The following is a 25,550-nucleotide window of genomic DNA, read 5'->3' as shown; positions in this document are numbered from 1 at the left end:
CCATCTTAGCTTTGAAGATAGTCTAGGAAGGGGGCAAGGAGATGGAGTATCCACAAGGCTCTGCCTGGACCCACAGTGACCTCTAGTCCTGCTTCAGGGCAACGTCTTCCCTAGTTGTGTACAACAAAATTACTGATGGTTAAAGAAAGAAAATGCTGCCAGAATAAGTAAGAGGTGGTCCTTGATGATACCTCCAGTCACTCAAGGTATAATGGAAGGTGCTTGTAATTCTTTATGAGCTGCTAGCCCTGAATTAAGCATCTTCCATTAGATTTACACCCACCAATTTTTTTTTTCCTATACAAAGAGACCACCTGGAAAGAACACAAGAAAAAGGTACTTGGGAAACAAGTTTGGCTAAAAAATTCTTATAAGAATGCACCATCTCCCAATAGCTCCCCACAAAGATTTCATCAATAGCTACATTTCAAATTAGTATCCTCAGGCAATTGAGGGATGCCCCAACTCCAGCCAGAAGATTACATTCTAGAGTCCCACAGCCTTGAAAGCCTGTCTGTACTAGCTCAAAAAGTCCTGTTGCACAAAGGTACACCCACTCTCTAGACCCACATGATGAGAGTGTTTTCATGGTCCCTGGTATCTCTCTCCTGGCTTTGCTGGTTAAAACCAACAGTACCTAATAATAAGTACATAAACTAGAAACTATATGGACATTGATACATTTAATTCTTACAACAACTCTATGTTCTGAATATTACAACTGTTTTACAGATGAGAAACATAGAAATTCAACTTAGACAATATGATAACTAGCTTTGTAGGTCAGCTTGGTAAGCCTATAGCATCCACTTATTTAATCAAACCCTAATCTAGGTACTATTGTGGAGGTATTTTATAGATGTGGTTAACATCTACAATCAGTTGAATTTTAAGTAAACAATATTACTTTGCTAATGAGCATGGGCCTGACTCCCTCAATGGAACCGATTTCCCAAAGAAGACATTCTGCCTCAGGACTGTGTCAATGCCTGCCCAGGTTTCCAGACTGCTAATCTGTCCTACAGATTTCCTCACTATTCCATGAGCCTTTCCTTAAAATAAATCAGACACACACACACACACACACACACACACACACACACACACATAGAAGACAGACAGACAGACAGACAGATAGATAGATAGATAGATAGATAGATAGAGTAGATCTCTACTCCTGCTGGTGTGAGGAATAGAACATGATTTTTCTGATTCAACAGAATGGTGAAAAGATAAGGTGACTTACCTTCAATATTGCCCATGGGCCAATGAGGCAGAAAGACCTGGGGGTTATTCAAAGATGGAAATGTCTTTCCTTCTTTGCATCAAAATACCCTTTACCCATGTCAGCCTTCCAAACCCAATAAGGCCACTGGGAGGAGAATTTGGGACAGAGACACTCAAAGGCAAAGGTCTTCTGTGCCAGGCCACAAGTCTTCCCTACAAGGAGATGAAGGGTGCAGACTTAAAAATAAATCCTGCTCTGCCTCCCTTTCCCTGCAGAGCCCCACCTCAACTAGAGGTCACACCTTCCATCTCCTCTGATAGCCAAATGCACAAGAAGACTCCAGATATGTCTACGAGGTCCTGGCTGGAGTGACACACCTGGGCTTCATTTGACAGGGTGGACATTCTATAGTGTGCACATAGTTTGGGCTCTGCCTTAGGTTTGCTTCTGAATGTCCTCGTGAGTCTAACATTCTAGACAGAGCATCTCCTCTGCCTGTTCCTTCCCCAAATAGTCAGACATCTAGAGGGACACATCTGCTCTGTCTCCAATAGCAGAGCTGATCCTGAGACAGGGAGAGAATCCCACGTTGTAGAATGTCTTAGCTATAAATACCACTAGTTCAAGATTGCTGGTTTCAATATGACAAGGTTTGATGAGATGCAAGGTACACTTCCATCTTAAACATTGCAAACATGATGATGATTTTTTTGTTGTTGTATGTAGGCATATCCTGATGAACTATGGCAAGATGCTCCTTCCAGCTCAGACAGGGGTAGATAAAACTTTTAATGTAAATGCTACTTCTTACTCTGCTTTTTGAAATCCATTCTACTATTCCTAATGAAGATGTGCACTTCCTTAGAGCAACCCCTATCTTCTAAATTGCAATCTGAGATTGTGTCTTCATAATGTTTAGCCATTTTTCCTCGCTATGTGGGCTACCTTACCAGTCTTCTGCAAGGATGAAGATTACAGCTGCTGGCTTCTCACTTTGTCACCGGCCCAATGTTTTGACTTTCAGTGAGTTGCCCTTGACAGCCTCATGCTGGTGCCACTTTCTAGCTATTAGCACTGAAGTTCAGTGGCTTCAAATTGTGTGTGTGTGTGTGTGTGTGTGTTGTGTGTGTGTGTCTGCACATTTCCTGGCTGTCTGCCCTCGACTAGTCCTTTCTGCAGCCTAAGCACCAGTATTTCCATGTCATTTGGTCTCTTCCCAGACAACTCTGCAAACTGAGCTCAAACAAAATGAGATGCAGGAGCGGTGAGGAGAAGTGTTCCTACAAATCTTTCTGGCACCAGCAGGGACACTGGAAGAGGAACCCAGGGGACAAGAAATCTATGTGGAAGGACTAAGAGACCAGAATCAAGAGGCTAATTCTCAACTCACCTGTACTTTCACATCTAGAAGACCCAGCACCTTTCTACACTTCTCCAAGTGGGTGACCACTGAGCCTTTATGCCACTCTGCTGGCTCTCACTTTACTTGGTGGCAGGTCCTGAAATCCTCAAGTCCTGGAGCTCCCCATGGATTGACATCTCAATATGCTTTTTCCAAGAATAGTTTATGCCAGGACTGTGATCACGACGACTTTACTCATCCTCCCAAATGACTACGAAGGATCATCATAAATAATTCAACCTGAACTACACTTAGAGCAAGGAAGCACATTCCAGCGAGGCCTTGACATGACTGTTATCACAGCTCCTCCGGCTTACTCTCACCCCTGCCAAGTCCAGGAAATGGCTCTCCTGAGCACCAGCAAACATCCGCCTGACTCTGTCCACCCAGCACCTCAGAAACGACCTCTCAAAATGAGGTCAAGATTCAAGGAGGGGGCCCTGACCTAGACTGGGAGTCACAAAGGACTGGGCCTGGAAGAGACTTGGCAATGAGGTGGCCCAATCACTGGCTCATTCTGTCCTGGGAATCAGAGAAGCCAGATAACAGGGCCAGATCACACAGCCATTCAGACCCAGGGGCAGGAGAACTACAATCCCTCTGACAGTCTTTCTACCACTCCCTGACATGCTGTTTCTTCCTGGGACTTGAATTTATAAGCAGGGCTACATTTTTTTCCTTGGTCTTCACAAAGACATTGAACAAAATAAGTCCATAAAGTATTTTAAATTCATCAAAAGAAAAGTACCTCCTGAGTAGACGCATGTGCACACACACATGCATGTGCTGCCTTTCTGCTATCTAGGAGATCCCTTGAACTCTGCCGGTGGCGGTCACCTCCTAAGCACAAACAGCATGGGAGTCTGGTGCTTCCATATGCAACCTGTTTGTCTTCTCCACACCCTATCAGGTAGGCACTATTCACATGACAGATGAGAACAACTGAGGTTCAGAGTTTTCAAGTGACTCACTGCTATAGTTAGGATCTTAAGTGACCCTCAAACGTCCACGTGGCTTACTTCCTGGCTTGGCGCTACTGATAGGTGGTGAAGCCTTTTAAGAGGTAGGGTTTAGCGGGAAGTCTTCAGGTCAGTAGGGGGCAAGACCTCCATGGGGATTGTGGGATCCTGGTCTCTTCCTCTTTCAATTTGGTTCCACCTCAAATGCCTACCATGATGTGCTGTCATGGGCCTCAACTAACAAGGCCAATCTATTATAGATTGGAACCTCTAGGACTTTGAGCCTTTTTATTATAAATTGATGATCTCAGGTATGTATTATAGTAACAGAAAGCTGACTAAGTCATTCATGCAAGTCACAAAGACAGCGGCAAGTCTAGGATTCAAATTCAAAGTGTAGTGTTACTCCCAAGCTTGTGCCTCCGCCTTACTGACTAGCATTTTGGGGTGTGTGTATGTAGGGTTTTGAGGATTCTGTTGTCAGGATTACACATTTTCATTTGGGTCCGTCCCAGCTTCCACAGTAGTTTCTATTCATCCTGGAGCCGTGTCCCTCAAGGCCTCTGAAATGCCCCACAGTGGGTGATTTGTAATTGCTGATTGCTGTGGCGGCTGCTACCGCTGCGGACAGCTAAGGTTAGCTTAGATTCTGCCAAGACTCTCATACCTGATGCTTCCTGAACAAAGCCAGACTGAAAACGTGCACAGAGGGAGTCGAGCAGGACTGCCCTGCGTCTTTCTCGCACTCATTCCCATTTTATAAATGCACAACTTGCCCCTTTGCCATCTAGTCTCAGGGTGAATGGATTAAATTCTGCTTAACCAAATGAACTGGTTATCACATACAAGCAACATGAAAAGAAGAAAGAAAAAGAGGAAGAAAACTGAGCTTTTGTAAGGTAATGAAAAAGCTAAAGAGATGAGCCTATTGAATGACACAGAAAGACATTTAAGAAATATGAAGTTAAAAAAATGCCAAGAGACTGTGTGAATTGCTCAAGACCATTTTCATTTAAATATTTAAAACACATAAATATTTAAGACACGTAAGCGAATACAGATACTTAGCTACAGATCCATAGTTACATAGAAGTGTGTGTGTATAAATAGATACATTCACCTACATACATTCACACACATTATGCTATTAGTGGCAATCTATGAATAATAGGATTACCAGTGGCTTACCTCATTATTTTCTAGATATTTCTATAATACAGTTCATAGGAAACAGATCTATTAAATACAAAATAAAAATAAAGGCCTGGGGCTACCATGTGGCTCGGATGCCAGCTTCCAGATCTTCTGTGAGTCTGGAAGGACCGCAGAGGAAAAGGCGCCCTCATGCATCCACACCAGCAGTCTATTTCCACGCTTCCCAGGCCCCCTGAGGAAAGCTGGGCAGAGTCGACAACCAGCTCTGAAAGTCATTCCTGGCCTCCCTGGTCCAATCGTGGAGCAACCATTTCTGATCTGCCAAGGACAATCACAGAGACAGGACCCCGAGGCCTGCCGACTTGCCGACTGACATGACTGATTGGAAAGGGAAGACAAAGCCTGTCCATCTGCACCATCTTCTTCTGCAGGAGTGATGAAATAAAAATGTCCTCCGTCTCGGACACAAACTCACCGATAAAATTTGATATCATCACGAGATCCCAGCTGGCATGGGAGAGTCAGACTGGAAGTGGTCAGAACCTGGGGTTCCAAGAGACCCACGGGGTAGAAAGAGGCCAGCAATGGGGGGAACAGACAACTGAAGGACACCAGGGCAGAAAGCAAGTGATATCTTTGAGACATAGAAGTGGGCAAACAGGGGCAGGCCTGAGGAGACAATCATCACATCGTCAGGAAACCCTACTCCAACCCATAGGCAGAGATCCTGAGGCTGGACACACAGTACAGGTGAAGGGATTCCACTTGGGGGGGCGGGAAGCAAGACTCCCTGAAAACTCACCATTCTATTTAAACTCTTTGCTTATTAAGGACACAAAGTATGAGTTACTCGGGTCGGTATCCCCCAGGGTGTAGCCTTGTACTGGCACACAGAAGATCTTCCACGGAACTTGCAAAAAGACAGACATCCCCAAACACACTCCTGCCATTCAGAGAAGCCAAGGGTATGCGACAGAAAATAAGAGCCATCATTTCTTACCCACCAGGAGCTCACAGTCTATCCTGAGCTCTTAGACCTACAACATAGAAGAAACTTCCTCACCCATCTCCCTCAACCTCTGGCCTCTCAGGATTCAGACATGGAGTTCCAGAAGGAATAGCCAAGTTAGGCAATGAATGCTTCTGATGATTCTGATGCCTCCCACTAGCTCCTATCTTCCTCACCCCATGCTTTCTCTAATATGTCCTCTGCAACTGATGGAGTCACAGAATGTTACAACTAGAAGAAACTTCCGATTACAGAAGAGTGAAGCTCATCAGATATCCAAAGCTAAATTAGAGTATAGCCAGGACTAGAGCCCAGATTTCTACACCATTCTGTGACGCTTCTCAAGATAAAAACAAAAATTTCAGACACAAGAAAGCAGACTTGGGTCTCCCTCGTTAGAATCTAAGCCAAGTGTGGCTGGCAGGAGATAGAATCAGTCTCAACTGGGAGCATGTGAAAAATGCAGAATCTCGGGGCCCCACACCGGGCCTATGGGGTCAGGATTTGCATTTTAACAAGATCCCTACTGCATGCACAGTCAAATTTAAGAAACTCTGAAGTAGAGAATGCTCCCTCTAATCCCCCTTAATTCCCAGTAAAGTCAGGCAGGAAAGAAACTGTGCCCACCTCACTCCTCTCTTTTCCCACTCTAAATAGAATGCTCCAGAAATTGATGGCAATAAAAACACAAAACAATAACAATGCTCCCATTTCTAGTCAGAGAACGCCTCTCCCTATCCATGGGGAGCCTTTGCAAAGCACTTAAATCTCTCTGTTAAGCAAACAGCACGACCAGAGAGTGGAAGGACAGGTGGCAGATTGCTGGCGAGGGCCCTGATGAGCAGCCAGTGGGCTGGGTCCTTCAACATTGCAGGTGGACAGGTGTGGTCGCCAGCCCTCACCCAGCAGGTGGGATAACTGGGGCGCTCAGGCACCTCAGAGAAGGGGTGTGCTGAGGAGGGAGAGAGAGTGTCAGCCCTAACTGCATCTCTTGATCCTTTATCCTTAAGTCACCTGTCGCCTGATAATAAGCAAGTGGCTCCTTCTTCCTGAAACAAGGACAATAATTCTCGCATCACAAGTTCATGGTGAAAATCAAATGAGAACACACAGCTAAAGTGCCAGATATGTAGTAGAGTCCAATATACAAACACTTTCCCTGCCCTGTTTTCATCCTCCATATCGCCTACCTTTTTTAAGTTCCAAAGGGTTTGTGCTCCTCAGAAAGAGGCAGGGTGGCAGCTTTGGCCGTCCATCAAAATCACCTGGGCAGCATCCAAAGCTACTGCTGCCCGGATCCCGTCCACTAAGACTCTGACTTAACTGGCCACTGAAGTGTTGAAAAGATCTTGATATGATTCTAACATAAGGCCAAGGCTTTGAACCACAGCTCTAATAGGACCTATGAACTACAGTTTTTCTGAATAGAGCAAAAAAATCATATTATTTCTCCCCCTACACATTAATTGAGTTATTACTACATGACCAGGGACTAAGTATATTGCTATATGCACACAATTTCATTTAACTCTCATAAAACTCAGTGTGGTAAATATGTACCCTCTCGTGCATCAGTTTAGGAAATAAAGGCTTAGAAGGGTAACTAGCCACCCGGAGTCCCATGGCTCCCAAGTAGTAGAACCAGGATTCGACCCCAGGCCTGACTAGCTCTAAGCTTTAATGAACCCAGTAGCATGTTCATGGAAGGGTGACATTAAAAAAGAAGACCTAGGATTAGCAAGATTCTGCACAACATGCTGGGTAAAGACAGAGAAATTAAGGGGAAAAGAGAACCAGATAAACATGGCAGGATCTTAGGACAAAGCCAACCAACCCAACCTGGTGTCTTCCTATCTGTGGATGGGAGGACCGAAGTGATAAATACAAAGAGCAGTTAGCTGAAGAAAGCAGAACTGAAAGGAAATGTCCCAGATCATATGTCCCATCGGAGCAGTAACAAAACTGGGTATGCTGGTGATCAGGGGAAGAACTCCAGGTTCCAGTGTTTTGGGGTGTAAAGCCCAGGGTGCCCAGAGGACACTCAAACACCTATTCCTTAGGCACTCAGCTGACAGTCCACTGGGAGAGGCAAACACTAATCAAATGACATTAATCATTGCTCAAGCGCTACAAGACAAGGTGCACGAGGCTGCTCAAGTGTCAGGAAGTGTGGCATTTTGACAGCAGAAATGGAAATCCCATAGCACAGTGGATTGGGGATGCAGCAGAAGTCAGACCAGCCTGGACTGGGCTGACGTGTTAGGGGTGTTGGCATTTCTCCCAAGAGCAGAGGGAAGGCTGGAGTGGCTAGCAAAGGGGGTGAGACACATGTCAAAGCTACGACTAATAATTACGACCACAGAGTAGGGAACACATCCAAGGGGCCAGGACCAGAAAGATATGGGAGTCTGGCTAGAAAGTGGAGGTGGGAGCCTGGGGAGAATGGAGGGATGATATGCAGAGAGGGAGGAGGACAACTTCAGGAGGTATTCAGGAAGCTGCATCAAACTCCTGGGGCTGTAGAAGGATCCGAAGGGACAGGGAGTGGGGACTAGCCAAGGGGACGAAGGTGTCAAAGATGACTCCTGTTTGAGTCAGCTTTTTCAGCACTGTAACCAAAAAGACCTGACAAGAACAATTTTAGAGGAGGAAAAGTTTATTGGGGACTCAGAGTTTCAGAGGTCTCAGTCCATAGAGAGCTGACTCCATTCTATGGGCTCAAGGTGTCTGGGGACATTATGGCAGAAGAGTGTGGTGGAGGAAAGCAGGTCAGGACATCACATCAAGAAGAAATGGGCCAGGGGAGTGTGTTCCACTAGCCAAGAACAGAATATATACCCCAAAGACATGTCCCCAATGACCCACCTTTTCCAGCCATACCTGAGCTGCCTATAGTTACTATCCAGTTAATCCCTATTTGGATTAATGCACTGATTAATTAAGACCTTGATAACACAATCATTTTACTCCTAACCTTCCTTGTATTGCTTCACACATAAGATTTAGGGGACACCTCTTATCTAAACCATAGGAACTCCTAATTCTCAGATGCGCACTGATACACAGATCACAGGGCAGGAGTCACCCCAGGCATGGTTTGGGGCACTTTGGCCAACGCATCTCTCCAAGTTGCTGTTTCACTCCTGCCTGGCAGCCTCTCTGAACCTAGGTCAAGGCCTTTTAAGCAGGCAGAGTCATAGCCTCAGGTGCAATATGGAAACACTGGAGGTGCTATGCGGTTTCCAAAGGTACTGTGTACCTGTCAGAAAGAGGAAGAGAGCAGTATGGGGTTGCGGTATAGATTAAAGAACCAGGATGAGGGCCAGAAACGGCCACCATTGACCTGCAGTCGAGAGTCTCCCTGAGTCCAGATAAGCAACTTATTAACTGATAGGAGAGAAGTAAGCAATCAGCTCCAGGAGTTTGCCACTGGTTTGTGAGCAGGAAGGAGGCTCTTGCATGATAGAAGGAAGTGAAGAACTATCTGTCAAGGACTTTCTGCAGGTCCCTGGGATGGGAACCCTCCAAGGATCCCAGCAGCCCAGAGTGTCCTTGTATCCAGACTTAAAATGCATGACACATGATAATGGCTAAGAGTATGTGGCTCCCTAAGAGTATGTGGCTTGGGAACCAGAGACATCTGATGACCCTATATAGAACCTAAGAGTCTGAGCTGAGTGTGGTGGTAACTGCCTATAATCCCAGCTACTCAGGAGGCTGAGGCAGGAGGATTGCCAGCCTACATCATTGAATTAATGAGACCCTGCCTTAATATAAAAAATAAAAACTTCAAAAAAAAAAAAAAAAAAAGATCTGCTATATAGCTCAGTGCTAGAGTGGTAAAGAGCTTGCCTAGCATGTGCAAGGCTCTGGGCTTTAATCCCCCACAGCCACACACACACGCACACACACACACACACACACATACACAAAATGTGGGGGAGAGGAAAACCTGAAAATTCTGTGACCCTCAGTGCTCAGTGTGCTCAACTGTAAAAACGGGAAGATAATACCAACCTCAGAGATGGCTGTGAAGATGCATGATTGTCATAATAATGGTAATAATTATATAATGACCACTATTTGGTTGAGTAGTCACAGGGTACAGGGTTCCAGGTTCTGTTTTATGTCCATTATCTCAGTTAATCCAATAAACATCCCAAGCCCTCAAGATTTTATGTAATGAACCAACATCTCAAGGCAAACTTGGCTCTCTGTAAATGTTAGCCATTGATATTTTTATAAGCTAACCTCAGCGGGGACATTGCCCATATTGCTACCTGGCAAAGCCACTGAGCTGAACCACCAGCCTCAGAGGACGCCTTCAGCCAGGGCATACTGCCTTCCCCTTGGCTCAGGATGTGGGTGAGGCTCAGGCTGGCTAGAATGGGGAGAAAGGGAAAGCGAAGTCGTGGCCCAGTTGGCCAGAGGTTGCTTTCTTCCTGCCACAGCCATGGTCACTTTTGTGCAATCAGCCCTGCCTACAGATGGATAGGGAATCAGTTTATCTGCATTGGCTCTAAGCAGGGTAAATGTTGAATATCAGCTGTTTGGAAGCTTGTGTGGTCTTCTGAAGAGGACCACAAGAAAGTCTCCTTTCAGCAGCTGGGCCTAAAGGTTCTTGGGCACAGTAGTGGGCAACTCAGGATTCAGAGTAGCAGGACTCAGAACTGTCCAACAGGTAGCCAGAGCTGTTTCTATGGCAACAGCACTCCCCTGCCCTTCAAGAAAGTGAATTGGGCCATCTTGACCAGAGTATTGCCTACAGCACCTGGCAGACACAAAGACAGCTCAGGTTCCCCATAGATGGAGGCGTCAGTGAAGTGCTGAGCCATCCCAGGACTCGTACCACCACCAGTACACAGCTGTGGCTATTATTCCTTAGCTTGGGGATTTAGAGGGATTTGTGGGCACTGCAGGCATGGTACAGCTTTTGAAATTATTCTTTTCCAAAGGTCAGAGAGAATTAGGACTTCAGCATTATCCAGCCACCATTAGTAACCATGCAAGCTTGGACTAATTGCTTGGTCTCTTTCAACTACTTTGTTGGTATAACACAGGTAACAGCTCCTGAGCAGGGTTGTTTTTTGAGACTTAAGTGGTGAATAAAAAGTGCAAGGCATATAATACACACCCAATTAATTGTAACTATTTACACTATGAGTTGCTTATTCAAATATAAGGGACTCTTGGCAGCTCCCCCACCTTGTGACTAATATAGTTTTTTGAGGGTAAAGTTCAATCTACACCACAGTCCAAGACAACTTGATTGGATTAAGAGATGGCTAAGATTAAGAGGCTTCTGGATGTGTCAACGGAGGTGTGCCTAGGAACGACTGGCACGTGGGAGAGGAAACTGAAGTGGAGACCCTCCCTAAGTGTGGGCAGCACATCCAATATGTTGGAGGCTTGGATGGAATAAAAGTTGGAAGGACAAGGAAGCAGCTGCAGATGCAAGCTCAATTCTTCTTGAACAGGTTCTTGATTGCTGCTGCGGTCTCCTGAGGACATCAGAATCCAGCTCCTTCACTCTTCCAAAGTGGACCCTGCTAGTGATTCTCCAGGGAGTTGCCAGAAGCCTTGGGTCTTAGACTGGGGTAGCACCATTGATCCCTCTTGTTCTGGGGCTTCAGCCTCTTGGACTGCGAAGCTTCTGGTTCCTCCAGCTCTCCAGCCTGCATTGTAGACTATCCAGCTTCTGATTGTGAAAGCTAATCTATAAGTCCCCTTTTTATGCTCGTGTGTGTGTGTGTGTGTGTGTGCGTGTGTGTATTAGTAGAATATATATATTCTCTTCCTCTAGAGAACCTAATACAGAAACTATGGCCTGTGAGCTAACTCTCACCTGGTACCCATTTTCTAAATAAAGTTTTACTGGCACACAACCATAGCCATTCATTTGCACATTGTCTACGACTGTTTTGCTGCTACAACAGTAGCACTGGGTGGTTACAGCTGAACCCACATGCTCAGCAATGTCTAAAATATTCACCATCTGGCTCGTCATGAAAAAGTTTGCTGGTTCCTGATACACCAAAGTTTCTCAAACATTAATGAGCACCATAACTGCCCAGGGTAGTTTTTAAGAATGAAAATTTCCAGGGCTTATTATGAGAGTATCTGATTCCCTCAATGCAGATCAGGAGTTTGCATTTTTACTAGCGCCACCACCATCAACGACTCAAGGTAATTTAAGGCCACACTATGAGGAAGGTTGGTCTGTGCAGTCAACAATCTTCTGTGACACCAGAGTCACTGCTCTCCCCCTGAAGGGGCAGATGGACTCTGGGTGGGTAGGGCCTGCACTCTGGATCTACTGAGGACAGTCTGTCACCCTCAGGAGCTTTGCTGCCTTTGTGGGGCTCAGGTGAGCTTTGTTTCACTTTTAAGACTCAAAACAGAAAATTTAGAAACAAAGCAAAGAATCACAAAGGATGAAATTTTAAAAAGCATCCATAATCCCACCTTCCAAAGATAACTATTATTTACTTTTGGATCTATAATTCTATACACTCCCAATATTTTCCCCAGTTATATGTATGAACATATTTCCTCCTTATTTTACAACAAGGATGACAATAACAAAATGAGATTAGAGAAACTGCTTGCAGTCTTTTCTCACTTGGAAAGATGTTGTAAACATTTTCACGTGTCAATAAATATTGCTCTAAAATATTATTCCTGGTTTGCAACTGTAAAAACAGAATGCAGAGGATCTCTATAAACTGGTATGAGACAATCGAAAAGATAGATTGTTAGCAAAGATAACATGACACAGAACAATGCCAATATAAGCTTGCATTTGGGTAAAAGCAATGGGAAACATGTATAAGTATTCACTATCTCTGGAAAAATGTACAAGAACCTGAAAGTAGCAGTTACCTCAGTGGCAGGAAATAAGGAAGAAACTGGGACTTAATTTTTATTATGTCATCTTTAAACACTATCCGTATTTCTTATTATTTGTATATGGATTCTTTCAGAAGTATTAAAAATCTACCTTCAAAAGCTGTCATTTTTTGAAGGCCTGTGTTGCATTACATCCCATGTATGGACCATAATGTACAGAACTAGCCACTTATTGTTAGATATCCAAGTAACTCTTACCACATTGGCTCCATTACTCACAGTGGGGTAAACATTCACTCACAGAAATACAGCTGACCATTTGCGACTGTTGACTTAGGTTAAATTCTCCTAAGTGCAGTCACTGGGACATGGACTTCCATGATTTTAGGCTTCTAATAAAAAGTGCCAACCCACCTTCCAGAAAGACTGCTCCACTGCACACATTCTGCAATAGCAGACAGGAGCATCCATTTTTCCTAAGCTCTTAGATGACCCCTAATTTCTCCTCTAAAGGCAACTGGCTCCATGTGCAGGCCAGTCTAGCAGGTATTCCCCCACCCGCACCCCCCAGAAAGCAAGCAGGCACGAGGTACAGGGCTGCTATCCTTGGAGCCATCACCACACAAAATAGCTAATAATAGTGTTCAAACCCTGCCTGAGTCTCCTAGAGGCCGGGCCAATGACAGGATGCCCCTCCACATCCCCCTCATCTGGTCCAAGGCCAACTCACTGAACTTGATTTATTTGGAAGGACTCACTTTGAAAAGCAGTTCCTGGAACCACCCAGGCGCCCTCCTCAGGGCTTCATGTCAAGGCCTGCTGGCAGACAGACAGACGCTGGCATTCTTCTTCCCCTGCCTGGGAACAGGTCTGCATGGCTGGCTGCTAAACACAGAGGCCCCTTTGAACTCAAGACGCCTGTCAGGTAGAGAGGTCTGGCATTTCCGGGATTGATAAAGAAACCGCTCCACTTTGGACCAACTATACAACACTTATGCCACAGTAAATCGGAGGGCAGGGCAGACATCCAGTGCAAATACCTTTCGCCAGAGCAGCAGGACTGAGAAGAATGAGATTCTAGCCGCCTCCGAGGGCAGCATCTGAGGCTGGCCGGAAGCCTGGGAAACCCAACCCAACCCATGAGGCTTCCTCTGCCTGCAATAGACCTGCCCTGATCCACTCCGGGCCTGTCAACCCAAGCTTCTCCAGCTCCTAGTAGCCCCACATATAGCCTTCAAGTTCAGTTGCCCAGGCTGGCCTTGAACTTGTGGTGCTCCTGATTCAGCCTTCTGAGTAGCTGGAATTACAGGCATGTGCCACTGCACCTGAGTAGGCCTGAGTTTTCACCAGTAATTTAGCCCCTATTGCTTGAAGCATGATGCATGCAACAATGTTCTCTAGAAACTTATAAGAAAGACTGTCAGCCCTTCTCGAGACCTGTTAAATCAGAATCTGTATCTCAACAAGATTCCTAGACTCCCACAAGATTCACATACACATTACCCTCTGAGAAAGAAGCACTGGCCTTGTTATCATCCACTGTTCCCATATAGGAACATAGAGGACAATAGCTCCTGGAACATAGAGGACAATAGCTCCTGGACCCTAGCAAGCATCAGAATTTCCTAGAGAGGCAATTGATCCCCTCCTTGCCCCAGGACTGCCTCAGTGAGTGTAGGGTACATTCTTCATGCATTCACATATTTAAAAGCTTCCAAGGTGAGCAGACAGATGGTCTGTGAACTACATATCTGGTCAGGGGAACTAGTGAAATATGCGGATGAATCTTGGATTTAGACCATTCATTGGTCCTCAAGGCTGGCCGCAAATTGAAATCACTGGAGGAGTTAGAAAAGAATGCCCATGCCTGATTTAAATATATGGGTGTGGCCTGGGTTTAGAAATTTATACAATTTCACCAAGGATTTGAGATGTGCTGCTAAGAATGAGAAACACTGATTTAGGGTGAACTGATTTTAAAACCTGGTTTGGGCCAGGCTTGGTGGCATACCTGTAATCCCAGCAACTCTGAAGACCAAGAAAAGAAGCATCTCAAGTTTGAGGCTAGCCTGGGAAGCTTAACAAGACCCTATCTCAAAATAAAAATTCAGAAAGGCTGGGTGGTAGCTCAGTGGTAGAGCGCCCTGGGTTCCATTTCCAGTACTATAATAAATAAACAAATCCTGGTTTTTATCCTTACCAGATTACACAATGTTCAGAAAATTAACCATACTAATCCACTTTCTCATCCTTAAAAAGGGGCTGGGGTTGTGTCTCAGTGGTAGAGTGCTTGCCTCGAATGTGTGAGGCACTGGGTTCAATTCTTAGCACCACATATAAATAAAAAATAAAGGTCCATCAATAATTAAAGTGAATAAAATAAATAATTTTTTTAAAAAGTGGATCATCAACTATGAAGATTCAATATTATGAGATAAATGGCATCTAGCACACAGTAGGTACTCAATAATATATTCCATGCCTCCCATTCTCAGAAGTGGAAAAAAAAAATCAGCTGTTATCATCTTTACCCCAAAATTTCAGCTTTTCTTTTAAAAAGAAGCATGGAAATATCTGTTTCTTTCATTATCATTCAGGAAAAGATAAAGGAGCTAGAACCTGAAGCCAGGCTGGATTTTGTATTCAGGGAGCAGAGCTGGCCTCCCAGTAGGTGACCTGGCTGCACATTCAGCAGAGTCTTCCACTTGGGGTTTAATGCTCTGTTACCACTATCTTGAAATCCTAATATTTTTTGAACATTTTTCACTGAGCCCCACAAATTAGGTAACTGGTTCTGTCAGGGAGGAAGCCAGAAAATCTCTCTCTGGTTTGTGGGAGCAGAGTTAATTCAAAGAAGACAAAGAGGCAGGTACTACAGCAACTTGGTTGGTCCCTCTCTGAACATGCTGGGGTAGTGAGGAAGGAAATGCAAGGTCCAGGGACAGATCAACCTGAGTCTCTTTCTTCTTTCCCCTTGATGCTCTGGGTCTGGGGCAGGTGGCAGACCCACCTGGTTGCTGGAACCGCAGCTGGATGAAGGATGCCACTCCTCCACCTGCAGTGTGTGCCTGTGCACCACCTTGCCCAGCTCATGTCCCATGACAAAGGCCAGTGGGTGAGGAGTTAGGGCAAGGCACTGGTAGCAGTTGGCCGAGTAGTAGATGTTTCTAGTACATGGCTTTATCCTGTCCTCAAAATAAAACATGTTTCCTGATTAACATGTATTTTAATCTCTCTGCCTTGCTCCTGTGGTTTCCAGGGCTGCTCTTTGGACATCCTGAAGCCCTCTGCAGAGTTCACGGGAGAATGGGCTGCATAAACACAGGGCTTAGACACTGCAATCACAAGACAGTGTCTCATTAGCCAAAAGCCATGGTCACGCCTCCTCTGGGCAAGTGAAATTTCCCAAGGGCCACAGGAGAAGCTGCATAGAGAGAAAGAGTGAGCCACGAGAGGAGAGGTGGGGTTCTGCTGGAGCAGTTTCTGTAACTTGACTTGATAGGGGAGAAAACCATCAAGGTGAAGAACAGCCAAGGCTGGCATCCCCCTAGCCTCTTAGTTTTTCCATCCCAGTGCCACCAGACAGAAGGATCAGTAAGGAAATACGTCACCTTGACCTTTGATGGGTAACAAAATGAAAGACAGTGAATTTTTTCAGAGCACAAATAGCATGGATCCGCTTTTGTTCCTCGTTTTTAAAAATCTCATTTTGTGTCTTTGGATATATTTTTCTTGGGTGTAAAATTACTGTGAGGGCCAGTACTTTGGGGAAAGCCAGGTTACACCCATAGTGAAGCATAAGGCATGTGACTATCATCTGTCACATGGGTAACAGGGGACAAAAGGTTGAAAACTTCTAATCTGAGGTATCAAAGGGCTGTTAACCCTGTGGGAGCCAGCAGCAATGCCATGGATTAGCAAGCATTGTGTTCCTCTGCCAAAATTAAATGAATCGGAGAGGTGATCGCTTTGGCCATAGAGCCAAGCATACTGGCCATCTCTGGCCGGGCTGAACAGGATATAGAGGTCTGCCAAGAACAGCCAGCTAGCAGGTAGCCACAGAGGAAAAACATTTTGTTTCATACTCCATGTCCAGGGATTTCCCTTCCAATGCAAGAGCTGATATTAGAGGACAGTTGGCTCCCTGGAGCACTGGGAGTGAAGAATAGAGAGCAGTCCTGCCTCAACACAGCCACCAGTGACCACCATACTGGGGCTCTATGGTGATCCCCTCACACCTGCAAAGCCCCCCACAAAGGACAGTGCAGTACAATCAGACCAAGAAGTCACACACTGCCTTCCAGCCTTCTTCTCAAAGCTCCAGGGCATCACCTTCTAGAACCCAGTCATCAAGGAGGGCGGGGGCTCTGTCTGTAGCCAGAGCCTCTCAATGGAGCCCAAAGTGGAGGAAGGGAAGCAGAAGCCTCTGGTTTAATTAATCTATGTTCTGCCAGGGATTTGCCATGAACTTAACCAACTTAGCTTAGACTTGGCCTAATGATAGGAGTGTTTAGGAGCAAGGTGGTTGGAGGGTCTGTCAAGGTGTCGGCAAAGGGGAAAGGCATGTCAGGAGAGTACAAGAACCTTAGGATAACAACATAAGAAAGGAAGCCAGAAATCACTTTCAAAATTATGTTCTAAGATTCATCTTACATTAGGAGTCCCAAGTCAAGAATCCCAAGTACAAGATCCCTGCAGGGGTCAAAGGCACCTCCCTCTCTTCCACCATCCAACTGGAAGATGAAATAGAAGATTTAAAAAAAAAAAAAAAAAGCAAAATGGAAGGGTGGACATATTTCAGAAGTCAAGAAGCCCAACTCTTTCCCCTGGTTTCATTTCTGCCTTGCAATGTCTTGTTTTCCAATCCTTCGTTAAATAGAGGTCAAATGAGTACATTTCCTCAGGCAAAAGAAGCTATCATAATCAATAAAACCAACAGTGCCCATTTCCAGGGCCCTAGACCCTTTCAGTCGCCTCAGATATCTCCTATCCCCACACCAATCTCCTTTACCAATTCCTCTGTTCTGTGTGCAGAGCTGTAGGCAGATGAACATACCATCCCAGCTGAGAAATAATTCCAAGATACAGTATCAACACTTGGGAGTCCACAATCTCTCTCCCTCTTTCCATCCACCTAGAAGAAACTCTTCTTAAGCCAGTGCTCCAAGATTAGGTAAGAATGGCAGAAATAATCCCTTCCCAATTCTAATCATCCCCTAAAACAAGCGGTTAAAATCAGAGGAAAAACAAGACCATTCAATGCACAGCGGCCCCCGAGATCTTTTGGCAGGAGCCAGACCCTCCAAATCAAGTCGCTGGCATGAGTCTACAATTCACTCAGAGGGCAGTTACCATCTGTTTATGGGGAAAAAATGTTAATAACCCCCAATCATAATCAAATAGGCAACCACTTTACTTTAAGTATCGATTAACTAACACTAATTTACAATGGAACAGTCCGCAAGTGCTCTCCCACAGGCCCCTCAGCGGCACCAGCACGGCAGCCCACCACTAGGGTGAAAAGCACTTACGTGAAAACCGGAAGCCCACGCTGCCCTTCTGGACTCCCCTCCTTCCCTGCCTTCCGGTTATTTCTGCCATCCTGCCAGGCAGTCTCTAGCATGTCCAGAAGGAGATGAAGGAATCCTCTCATCTTGGGAAACAGAGATGAGACTCCTCCAACAGCTCCTACCTTTCCCTTAAGCCAGGTGTGCTCCAGGTTGACAAAAGCAGATTAACAAGAGGGAGTTTGGAAAGCCCCATTCCAGGGTGTCAGCATCCCACGATAATTAGACAAGCCCTTGGAAAAACAGAGCTAACTTCTCCTCAATCCCATTTCATTTCCCAGACCCACCCAGACTTTCTGCACATGCCATGCTGATGGGGAAGCACAGTCAGGGTGCTCTAACCAGCTCTGTGTCCGGGCTTGTCACGGCATGGGTCTGGGCCTCAGTTTCCTTACCTGTACAATAGAGACATCAGTCTAATAACCACAAGGTCTGTTTCAGCACTAATAAATCATCATTCTGTTTCCTCTAAGGGAACAACAGCAAGTCAAGAAGTATGAAGTTAACTCTCTCACAGTATCTCTGATCTAGAAATATTTAAAGATACAAGTTGGTCATGAGGAAGAGAGGCCAAATAAGGTATTCTCTTATTATAGATTAAAAAAGATCTGCACACATATTTATTATTAAATAGTAATTATACTCACCTTATGTGAAAATTATAGAGCATATTTTATTATTGTTCCCACATGCTAGGATCTTTTCCCTGGTTATTATTCTAACAGCCATATGAAATAAAGATGGCAGGTGCGCTGTAGGTGTGCACAGGGGCAGCTGAGACAGAGGCGGTAGGCCATTTGTGTTGCCATGAAAAGTGGGTGAACCTTCAAGGTAGGGAGTTTATGCCCAAATTGACCTTAACCAGACAACCGGAGCAAGTTACTTCCTTTTCTGGGCCTCAGTTTCTACTGAGTCAGGAGAGCCCAGATACATCACTGTGATGGTCTTTTGATGCCTAATTTTAAAATATTTTGTGAAGATAAACAGCATAAATTTTGAACCATCTCATTTCCAGGCCTTGGACTCACTAGAACAATATAATTATTATTAAAGTGCTGAAATATTTTTTATGTATAATCCCAGTAAATAGCCCCTGCCCTGAGCCTCACTAGTACCCAACTCCAACCCCTGTGGCCACACCAGGATTTGGCAATCAAGGGGACAAAGCCTGGCACAGAGGGGATCAGGGCTCCTGCCAGGCCCTGCTCCAGCAGGAGAGCTACTGATTGGTTCTGGCCTAGGCCATAATAGATATTTCAAGGATCAGTTCTGTCACGCTCAGGCACTGGGTTTCATTGGCAATAAACCCTCACTGCATGCTCAGAGCCACTTTAAAACCTTTGTGATTCCAAGAGAAGAGGATTTCATATCCCCAAGTGACCTCTTCTCCAAGCCAAAATTTTGATCAAGGAGATGGCATTTGATAAAAGTAAAGAGGAATCTTACCCAATGTACTTTAAGTTCATCTCCATAAAACTTGGTTAATCTATTCGTCTCCTGTAAGATTGGTATTTTGCTGAATTCTTATGCATACCAATATGGAATGATCTCTAATATCCAATAAGTAAATAAAAGTTAGAGTATAAATGTGGGTAAATCAAAACATACAAAGGAATACATTTTGTAAAGTTAAAATGGTTAAAAGTGTAATAATGGACTGGTTACCAGCCACTAATACTCTATGACCATGTAGTGTAGGAAGGTCCTAATTTCTGTCTGCAAGGTAGGACTTGGTTGAGGAGAGACCCATGAGGAGAGGGTTGTTGTGCAGATAGAGCAGATAGAGACACAGAGTGCAAGAGACACAGGGAGACAGACTAAAACAAGGGAGGCGGTGACTGTCTATGGAGATGGGGATGAAATAGGACCGAGGAGATGCTACATTGGTTTCAGTTTTACCTTTTTCAGTTTTATCTCTTTCAGAGATGAAATTAGTCATGTTTTATCTCTTCTAAGAATAAAATATTAGTTGCAAATATAAAACAAACAGTAATAGTTACTTGTTCTAGAAGAAATTCTAGTGTATGTTCTATTGGCTTTTACATTTTTCTATGTTATTTTTTAATTTCTAGGAAGGAATTAAAGTGCATGTTAATAGATTCTCCATGGCTATGCAATTTCCAGGCCCTCAGATGTCATGGTAGGAATTATTTAGAAGCTTTCCCCATCATCCTCACTCAACTTCAGTCTGCCCAGGCATCTCAGATTTCCAAATCAGTCCTAACTAGCCCATTGTTAATTTATAATCCGTGTTTTTTTAATGATTAAAACTAAAGTCATTCTTTGGGCCTAGTGGCGCATCCTGTAATCCCAGAGACATGGGAGGCTGAGGCAGGAGGATTGCAAGTTGGAGGTTAGCCTGAGCAACTTAGCAAGAAAATATCTCAAAACAAAAATTTAGAAATGAGCTGAGGATGTATCTCATTGGTAGAACATCCCTGGGTTCAATCCCCAGTACCACCAAAAAAAAAGAAAGAAAGAAAGGCCATTCATTAGTTCAACAAACATTTATCAAATGCAATACTATGTCAGGCATACTGGGATGAGTGATCCATAGTTGATCTAGGAGGACAGACAGATATATGAGCAATAAAACGACAGTGCACTGCGAATAATGTATAATAAAGGCATTTTTACAAAATATTGTGTGGGAGTTTTAAAGGCACAGTTCATGGAAGGACAACAAAAATAGCCTATTGAGGTTTATAGATGAAGAAAAGAAGAGGGAAATGACACCCATGGAACCCCTCTTATATTCCAATATTGTGGTTTAGATCTCAAATGTCCCCCGAAGGCCCACATGCCTGGTCACCAGCTTGTGGTGCCACTGGAAGGTGGTAGAACTTTTAAGTGGGACCTAATGGGAGAAATTTAAGTCATTGGTGGATCGTGCCCTTGAAGGGGCTATTGGGACCCCAGCCCCTTTCTGTTTCTCTTTTCTTCTTGGCCACCAGGAGGTAAACAGCCCTCCTCCAGGCCCAAAAGCAATAGAGCCAGAAACCTCTGCAACCATGAGCCAAAATAAATTTGCTTCCTTATAAGTTAATTTCCTTAGATATTTTGTCACCACAACAGGAAGCTGAAGGATATAGCCAGTTACCCACAGATCTCAAAACTCACAGCAACCCCATGGGGTAGGTAACACTGTTCCTCTACTTTGAAGTTGAGGAAACAGAAGCGCTGAGGAGGCAAATAACCCTGTGAAACCAAGAACAATTGCGTTTCTAGCCCAGACTTGAAAATTCAAGGCTGAGAAGAAGGTAGACTTGAAGAGCTAGATTCTACCTTCTCCTAAGGAAGAACTGGGAGACTTCTGGTACCCATGTCATCACTCTTTTTCCTTGGGATACTCACTGGCAATAAAAGATCAAGGTCACATGCAGCTTGAGGCATCTTCTTACTTATCCTAAAATGAGACCTGAACACAATCTGGCTTAATGAAGATAAGTGGGATGCAGGCTTCATTCTAAGTAGTCATCTTGCATCGAACTCTTGCCTAACTTCACTAAGTTGCCTGACTTTAGAGGATATTTCACTTCCACCTGTGTGGGCACATTCTTCTGGCCCAACTAGAGCCACAGAAGGCAGCTCGGCCTTGGAGAAGGCATCAGGGGCTGGGAGAGATTCTGAGGACAGCTGAGGGGAGGCACCGCCCTGGGTGCTGCCTAATCCATCCGACATGGGGACACATTGTACCAGAAACAGAATGACAATTAATAGAAAAAATCTGCTCTCACAGCATTGCCAAACTTGTTGCAGGGTCTCAGCTGGTGGCACGCCTCCTCAGGGGAAGAGCAACAATGCCCAATTCTTCCTTTTGGCCCCTGTCCTGATGTTTTCTCAGGTGGAAGGAGGTGGAACTAGGAAGTTTCCTCTCATGATAAGAAAACATTGCCAAAACAATAGTGCCAGTCCTCAAATCCAAAAGCCCAAGAATTACAATAAGATAGAGGGCTTGGAGCTCACTCAGTGTTCAGCCCATCTAAACCCACGAAGCCCTTTTGACATATGTCAAGTGTTGGCAGATACAACATCTCTAGCCAAGGTGCCTAAGAGTAATCTGACCTTTTTTAAAGTCACCAAACCTCTCTCTGCTCTTTATCATTTGCCTGCGCATATATTTTTCTCAGTTCAAATGTTTCAGATAATTCAAGAAATGCTGGCTGACCGTGCTATGACTTATTCAGGTTCATCAGATGCAGACTGCAGAGAGACCGAAGACTCCTGGAAAACCAAGCAGTCTGGCCCCAGGTTTTCTGCCTTCCTGTTCCTTTCTGGGTAACTTCTGACCTATCATTGTTCTCAACATTTAAGGGCCACACGGAATCTTTGGAGACTATCACAAAAACTACGTACAAGTTTCATTCTATGTATAAACACTCAAACATTTGCACGTAAGTTCAGGGGATACTGTTCCAACGTCACTTGTGCACTCTCCTTCAGTCCCTGAGCCCCAAGGTCAGAACCCCAACCACAGACAAAGAAGACACAGAAGTTCATCCTTCTTGGTCACCTAGTCTCACCAGCAGACACCAACCTGAATCTCATCTAAGCAAGCTTTTACCACCCCTTCCTATCCTCCCCCAACCCCTCACATGGAAACCCTAGCCGAAATTCAAGTTTCTGTTTTGGAACTGCCACCCAGGCTCCCTTGAGCCATTTGGTCACATCCATCTCTGGGGCCAGGCAGGTGGATGCTAATTCACCACGTTAACCCCTTTCATGCCAGTGCCCCTTAATGGAGCCTTGGCAGAGTGCCACATTCTAGCACCCCACCCCTGCCATAAAGGGGTGCAGTACTCTGTGCCATGGAAGCTAGCCAGCAGATTAGAAGTCGTGTTGCTCTTGGCATCTGTTCCAGGACTCTGTGTAGAGCTACGTGCTGAAATACCATGGCACGGGCAGCTTTTCAATACCAGAGTCTACCACCCTGCATGGCTGGGCTAACTCCTCACTGAGAGGGGCTCCGAGGACAGCTGAGGGGAGGCACAGCCCTGGGTACTGCCAAAGACGGGGACATCCAAGGATGGATGCAGATGAGAGAAAAACAAGTCACTCAAACCAAGAGTCCCTTTACCCACCAATAATGAAAAAAATAATTTAAAACATCTACTTCAGTTGCCCTCAAATTCAACTTCCTTCCAAATTATCCTCATCACAAAAGACCATCTGACCAATGGTAATCAGCAGCCACGTAAAACCACGGGCTCCACGGGTTGGTTCCCACAGATCTCAACACAGCCTTTAGTCCATACTAAGAACAAGGGTTCAGACAGGAGTCTCCTCCAAGATCACTTGGACCCCACGACCAGAAGCTCGTTCAAGAGACCAAAAAAGATGAAAACAGCATCTTTAGATCAAAAGGAGGCATCTTTTCCCCCAATAAAAATCCATCTTACCCTTCATTCCAAATTTGGACCGTCGACCATACTTGTTGATCATGATGAAGAGAACCACCAAAAGGACGCAGGCAAACGCAGCTAGTCCAACCGCGATGGACACCTATGAAGAGCCAAGCACAGCAGATCAGGGCAGCCATGGAACACGGGAGTGCCCACATGAGAACAGTCCTACTGCAGAGCAACCACAGCCCACTCCGAACTTAGCTACTGAGTAAGGCTCTTAGAAGAAGTATTTTATAACACCCCGTGGTAGCACGTGGCTACAGTTCCAGCCACTCAGCAGGAGGATCAAAGTTCAAGGCCACCTGGGCAACTTGGTGAGACTCTGTCTCAAAATGAAAAGTAAACGCAGGTGGAGATGTAGCTCCGTGATAGAGCAGCCCTGAGTTCCATCTCCAGTACCAAAATAAATAAATAAGTAAATAAAAATAAAAATTATCCATTTTGATTAAAACAATATGAGTCAACGTTCTGCAGCCCCTCACCTGGAGTTCCCTTCTAGAGATGCAAAAGAAAGCCTGTAGGAACTTCTGTCTCTTGTTTTAATTAGCAAACCAATTCTATATCTTCATATTTACATTTTTGACATTTTTACATAATATTCCTATCCAAGAAGGCCTAGGAGATCTGGACCCTGAAGACTCCATTAGACTCTTCCCCAGGGAAATCTCAGGCTCTGAGAGAGTGGGACTCGAAAAATCTACCCAAGGAGAGGCCCAAGCAACTCAGACTTCGACTTGTACAGTGATCAGGCCCTGTGAAGGAAAGAAGCCCAGCCAGGATCTAACTGACTGCGCATTTTCAAACCGTTCTCTTCTGACCCCCAGGGCTTGGAGCAGATCCAAAGATCCTCAAACAACGAACTATTCCCATCAAACAAAGAACTATCCCCATCAAACAAAGAAGGTCTTAAACCACCTAAAAGGAGATCATTTGTCATTGCTTTTTTTTCTGCCCTAAATACTAAGGTTCCGAGTAAGTTAATATTTGGAAAAGCAAGTCAAATTAAGTCTGAACATGACTACACCAATAAACACGTTCCCCTTAACCAACAAGCCACTCACCCCAAAGGTGTCTTCCTCTGGTTTGTGGGTCACAGTGATAGGAGGTGTAGGGCTTACTTCAGACTCTGAAAATCAAATACAAAAAGAGAAGGACATTTAGCTTCCTGGCCCTGGAAGGCCCAGACAAAGTCCCTGCCCACCTCTCGGTCCCTCTTGATACTTCCTGTTGGAGAAGGCCCTCTGGAGGCCACGATCCTCCAGGCCTCCCTCCCAGATTTGCAAGCGACCCCCCCCCTAAGGGCAGGCCCTGTCTGGCCACCTGGCTGGAGCTCCAGCTGAAGGACAGGCTCCATAGGGGGAAAGGGCCTTCATTCCCATCTTCTACCTCCACCCCAGAGAAAATACTGTCACCCGTGCATGAACTATGGGATGGAAAAGAGGAAATGACTTGGGATCCAGGCCAGGTTAGGAACAAGGCAGCTGTTCCTAATATTCTTTAACTCCTCACCGAGGGCATCTCGTACCCCATCCCTGTGCTCCTCCTGCACCCATCCTCTCTCCCTCATTATTCCTCAGTGAGATCAGGCCTGTGGTCTCAGAAACAACCCAGTATCCATCTCCCTTACACTGATTTCAGAACACAATGGCAGCTCAACTTGAACAACATAACCACCTGATCAGGAAATACCGCCTTTATCCAGAAAACCTGGATAGGAAGCCACATATTGGCTTGTCCTCCAGCCAGAACTTGTCCCCCCTGGCAAGAAATGGCCCCAACTCAGAATTCTGTAAAGGGACATCTGTGGGATTACAAGTCCTCAACATCATGTACATCCACAGGACTGGGATCCCAGTTAGAATAAGACAAGATTCCATGTTTGTATAAATATATCAAAAGAGACTTTTCTGTCATGTATAACTAAAAAGAACAAATTAAAATAAAAACAAATAAAGAAAAGACTGAGGACAACTAAG

The 25,550-nt window shown here is 45.0% G+C and overlaps 1 protein-coding gene across 6 annotated transcripts in view; it reads right to left on the bottom strand.

Moving 5' to 3' along the window:
- The window catches only part of Ntrk3 (neurotrophic receptor tyrosine kinase 3), a 329,603-nt gene that overhangs the window by 240,531 nt on the left and 63,522 nt on the right, over positions 1-25,550 (bottom strand). For all 6 annotated transcript variants that reach the window (XM_048790284.1, XM_048790285.1, XM_048790286.1 and 3 more), the window contains exons 9-10: positions 24,636-24,700; positions 23,569-23,671 (exon numbers count right to left, since the gene is read on the bottom strand). In XM_048790284.1, coding sequence (XP_048646241.1) covers positions 23,569-23,671; positions 24,636-24,700 — 168 coding nt within the window. The remainder of the gene's footprint in view (positions 1-23,568; positions 23,672-24,635; positions 24,701-25,550) is intronic.

The sequence above is a fragment of the Marmota marmota genome, unplaced genomic scaffold, assembly GCF_001458135.2.
Source record: "Marmota marmota marmota unplaced genomic scaffold, marMar, whole genome shotgun sequence".
NCBI lineage: Eukaryota > Metazoa > Chordata > Mammalia > Rodentia > Sciuridae > Marmota > Marmota marmota.
This window is presented reverse-complemented; position numbering and strand designations above follow the sequence as displayed.